The sequence below is a fragment of the Fulmarus glacialis genome, unplaced genomic scaffold, assembly GCF_000690835.1.
Source record: "Fulmarus glacialis isolate BGI_N327 unplaced genomic scaffold, ASM69083v1 scaffold29356, whole genome shotgun sequence".
Classification (NCBI taxonomy): domain Eukaryota; kingdom Metazoa; phylum Chordata; class Aves; order Procellariiformes; family Procellariidae; genus Fulmarus; species Fulmarus glacialis.
In genome coordinates, this window is record NW_009217939.1 from 2805 (window position 1) to 7806 (window position 5002).

At 49.5% G+C, this 5002-nt stretch overlaps 1 protein-coding gene across 1 annotated transcript; it reads right to left on the bottom strand.

The window, feature by feature from the left end:
* Positions 1-4421, bottom strand: DUSP7 (dual specificity phosphatase 7; the record flags this gene model as incomplete). Its single annotated transcript, XM_009579870.1, has 2 exons — positions 1-1450; positions 3993-4421. Coding segments are annotated over 2 exons (737 nt in total), but the record flags the coding sequence as incomplete, so codon positions are not given.
* Positions 4422-5002: the final 581 nt, after the last annotated feature.

Genomic DNA, 5002 nt, shown 5'->3' on the forward strand with positions numbered 1-5002 from the left:
CATCTCTTCACTCCCCTCACACGCTCTGTGTGTGACGATTCAGTCCCGTCCCGCTACGCAATCCTCGCTCTGCTCCAGGCGCTCGCCGTGTTCCCCCCTCCACCCCGCACATGTGGGAAAGAATCGAGTGTGCACAAGAAACGCCAACATCACAACTACCTTCTGTACTCGGGAAGCTGGAATGGTTTCGGTCCAGCTGGATGACATTAAGTCAGTCAACAGGCAGCAGAGGACGAAGCTGGGCTCAGACATGCTTCTACCAGCTTTGGAGGCTACAAGAGTTTTACCTCTGGCAATAGCAAACAGTGTTTTTGGCAGGGGTGGCATTAAAAAAAAAGCTTGCGGCTTAGTCACCTTGGCTGAATCAGTGCAGAGTTTGTGATTGTGAGTGCAGGAGTGGTGAAGGGGTTGCATTTAAGCCCAACTGCCCTTCACACATAACAAAGCTTCCTACCAGATGCTAACAACAACAGCAGCAGCATGTATCTCTCTCTGGAGTACCCAGTAATATGCCAGGACATACCAAGGCTTCACAAAGTGTGCAAAATGCATTTCGTCAATATAAACATTTGATTAAAAAAAATAATAAATGATCAAACAAGAAACAGAATAAAATACTGGTCTTGCAACCTCGTCTGTACAAACAGTCAGGAACTTACATATTTAAAAAGAGTTTGAACCCAAAGCTCGAGTAAGATCTACCTTTTCTTTTTTTAAAATCAAAAAAAAGTAAACTTGGATTTTAAAACAGTCTTGGCCCAACACCTTTTGTTCAAGGTTTCCAAGTGCATAAATCTCCTCACTTTCCACAGCAAGCTAACCCCCGGTAGCTCTTCACACGTGTGCGTGTTCTGACAGTCCCAATGCACCCAGGAAAGCGGTTATTGCCGGTAACAGCTGCGTTCAAAACGCTGTAACATCGCCCGTATTAAATAACCCCCTGTAAAAAGACTACCTCTTCAAACCACTTTGATCAGGATACTAATGAACGGCATTAGCCTTCTTAAAGCAGCGATCAGGCACCTCTGCCCAGAGAAGCTAGTCGTTTCAGAGCTGCCTGGCAAGACAGATATTTTTGTAAGAGTTGAAATGCTCAAGAGAAGCGATTCGATGCTCGAGTTCCCGACCAGGCAGCATCCCCTTCATGTGGACTCCAGAGTGTTCAGCTGAAACAGGTTGTGGTTGGTGGGGGTGGTGAAGTAGAGCTGTTCGCTGGGCGAGCGGTTGTCGCAAGGGCTGTTGAGTCCCAGAGTCCTCTCAAAGTCCAGGAGCTGGCCCATGAAGTTAAAGTTTGGGGAAATGTTGGATTTTTTCCTTTTCACAAAGTCATAGGCATCGTTCAGGGACAAGTTGAGTTTTTGCATCAAGTAGGCGACAGTGACTGTTACGGACCGGCTGATGCCAGCGAGGCAGTGAACAAGGATCCCACACTTCTTGGAACGGGCCTCATCTGAAACAAGACAAGGGGAAGGGGAAGTCTATTATTCTGCACCAAAAACGCATGGCTTTGGAGCAGGGCCAGGTGGCAGCTGCAAGCTCCCAGGACCAGGACGACTGCCAGAACTGGATACCCTGCTCCTAGTGACACCGTCTTGTGTCCCTTTGACACCCACATCTCTCCCCAAAGGGCTTCTGAGATATTCCCACTGCACAGCGAAGCGGCACATCCCTGTTCCACACAGCAAGGTTAAGCATTTCATGTGCTTGAGAAGTATTAATCAAGCCTGGCAACACATCCCTTGCCTAGGCAGCATCGGCACCCTCTATTCAAACAGAGAAATGGAGTAACCCACAAAAGGCAGGTGGAGCTGGAGACAACAGCTCCAGGGAGATGCTGCTGGTCAGGCATAGCACACCCACCTCAACACCAACTAACGGGGGAAGGCTGCGCACTTGATGCAAGGCTACAGCCCAGCACCATGCAAGCTATTCTCTTCCACTGTTCTTGTCCTCCTTCCACTAGAAAGTTATCTGAATGTAGTCGAAGCCAATTTAAGCGGAGTGCAGGAACTTCCCTTATTGTGAAATTGTTCTTTAGGATCGACAGAAACGCACTTCACTACAAACAAACGCTTGTGTTGGAGGAGGCTCTCAGGATGAATGGTAGCGGGGAGCAGGAAGGCAGGCTGGACCAAAAAATGGCGAGAGAACAGCGACGAAATTTCCCCTCCCTTGCCACCTATTGAAAAGCACACACACACTCATTGTCTCTCGCACAGCCGGAACAGCGTGATCCCTTTATGAATTGACATCTTAGTGCTGAAAGAGGGACACGCCGCTGAGAGCACTGAATGCACGCAAGTACCCAACGCTGCTTACTTCTGGGCAGCCCTATTTGAAGTCAGTCATTTGACTGAGAGCTTGGCAGGGAGGGAGAAGGTGGCAGGAGAAAGAGGATCCTCAGGCAAAGCCAGAGGTAAGAGACGTTCTGGCACCATGAGCGCAGAAAAGGGCGAAGAAGATGCAGGGAAACCAAAATCCAGACCCAAGCCACAACAGGTTTTCTGCCCCAGCTTCCAAAACCAGGCAAGAATTTCCAGTACAGTGGGCAATTGCCCCCCAGCGTACTCAGCCCTCCTTCCCAGTCTCTCCCCGTTCAACATTTTTCTGAGACATTTCTGCCTTTCATCTGACCTGTGCCGCATTTCTTGGTGTTTGGTTTTAGAGTGAGGTAATCCTCCATTTCCCGTCATTAACTGGAAAGCACAAGCATGGTGTTCACAGAGACATCGTCTGACTGGAGCAGATGGATCCCAAATGCCACATGCCAGCAGGGACCCCATACCTCACCCCTGACGTTTAATACCACGTTCCATGCAGGAGGTGCAGATGGGTCCCTGCTGCCACACTGAAGCAGCTGCTTCTGACCACAATCATGTTACTAGAGGACAGAAGCTGGGGGCAAAGGAGAGCCCTTGGGAACCAGGGTTTCCGATGGCTGAAAAGCAGCCGAGGACCTACCACCACTCTGCCCTGTTTCAGGCCTTACAGCACAGCAAGCGAGCGCACGCAGCGGGGTCCGAAATGGGGGGTAACAAAGCAGCATTGAAACGGGCTGCACAGATTTCACTCTGAAGGTAAAGGTCCCCTTCGCCTTTACCTACACCAATGTTTTTAACCAGATATGAAGCTGTAGGGCTTTTAATAGTTAATGGTGGTAATGACTACCTGTGCCATTCACCCCTCATAAATCAGAACTCATTAGGCTAACAACCATCACCAGCAGACAGCACGGGTCATGCTGGAAGTGTACATTCCTATTCAGTCCAACAGACACTTCTCATAGAATAAGGAGCAATTTTCAAAGTCAACACTAGCCTGGGAGAAGAGATCTGCCCCCCTGCGCCCCTCCCCACGACCAGCCAAAGCTGTCTCAGGGGCTGTCTGCACAGCAGTTTTTCCAGCTGAGCTCTGCAGTGTAACTATAATCACTAACTCATTGTGTTGACACTTACCTTAGGAGAAGTATCCATACAAGGAGTTAGTTATGCTAGGGCGACTTACAGCGGGAGAGCAACTAGACTAGCAAATCCCCTCGGGAAAAGAAAACATCCCCCCGCCAGATTTTAACCACACTTGGGGCTAAGGAATTGCTGGCACCAGTCACGTTAATGCAACTCCCATCAACACTCATTCCTCCGAGCAAAGGAGCTCCCCATCGCCTCGGTTCAGCCATTTCACACAAGTGCAAATCCCCATACAAGGGCAAGAGACGGTGGGGCCAGGTCCAGCAGGGCCGGTCCTACCACTTGTAGGTAACCCAGCCGAGGTGCTGTAAGAGGGTTGAATTTTGGAAGGGGAAGTCTCCCTGAACCCAGCCAGGGTGACACGCACCAGAAGTGTCACCTCGGCAGCATGACGCTCAGCTGCTAAGCTAGCGCCGATGCTGTGCCCCAGAGAGGTGAGGCCAGAGACGAGCAACAGCCCTGGGAAGCGGCTTGCCACATTCCCAAGCGGTGAGTATGAAAAGAGATGTTCTGCCAACTACCTACCAATGAAAGCAATGGCCTCGGGAAAGAACTGCGAGAGGTTCTGGCTCCAGTGATCTGAGATGGGGATCTGCTTGTACTTGAACTCTCCATCATGCTCAAACATGTTTGGCAGGTTGGGAGTCACATTCAGGATGTATTTAATGCCGTATTTGCCCAGGACGTCCAAGTTGGTCGAATCTTTGGCACAGCCCAGGTATAGGTAAGGTAGGATCTGGACCGGAAAGGCAGGCTGATTGTTAGGGATGGGGCTCCCGTCCGACTCCGTGGCACTGCTGGGTTCCCTGTCGGATTCACCATCTGAGCAGTCGGAGCTTATCCGCAGCCCTCCCAGGCCAAGGACCGATGCTGGGGGAGAGTTGCTGGGCGAGGAGCTGTCAAGGTTCGTCTCGCAGTGCTCCGAATATTCGGTCTGAAACTTGTTAAAGCCACCTGGGAAGGGGGAAAGGAGAGAGGGAAGGAGAGAGGCAGAGAGAAAAAGATGTTTTATTCTTCAGAATGGGGAATGCTTCTACCTGAACACATGTGCATGTTACTTAGCAAGTCTTTGCTGGCAAAAAGTTGGTATACCTTCAACTTCACCCCAAGAAAGGCATCTCCCTGGTCCCTCATCTTCCCTGGGCAGACTGTTACTGAGCAAACAGGTCCCAGAAAACCAAAGAGTGTTTCTTATGAAGTTTGATATTGCTTGTGATAAATGGGGGCCAAATCTCAATCACAAAAGAAACAAACATCCAAAAATAAAATCAATGTTAAGAGACAATCTCGCCTTCTTTAGCTTCTCAGAAATATGGGTCTGGGGCAGTTTAGGCAAGAACTATTATGCCACCTAGACAGAAAAGCACAGAACTATCTGTGTCTGAAAAGGTAAAGCAAGAACAACAACCACATACCCAGCCCAGGCACTAAAACCCAATAAAATAATTCACCTTCATGCAGAAAAAGAGGCCGTAAGTTTTGCCATAGAGTGATCCTCACACCTATTTTATCACTACAAACATGTTTTGCGACAG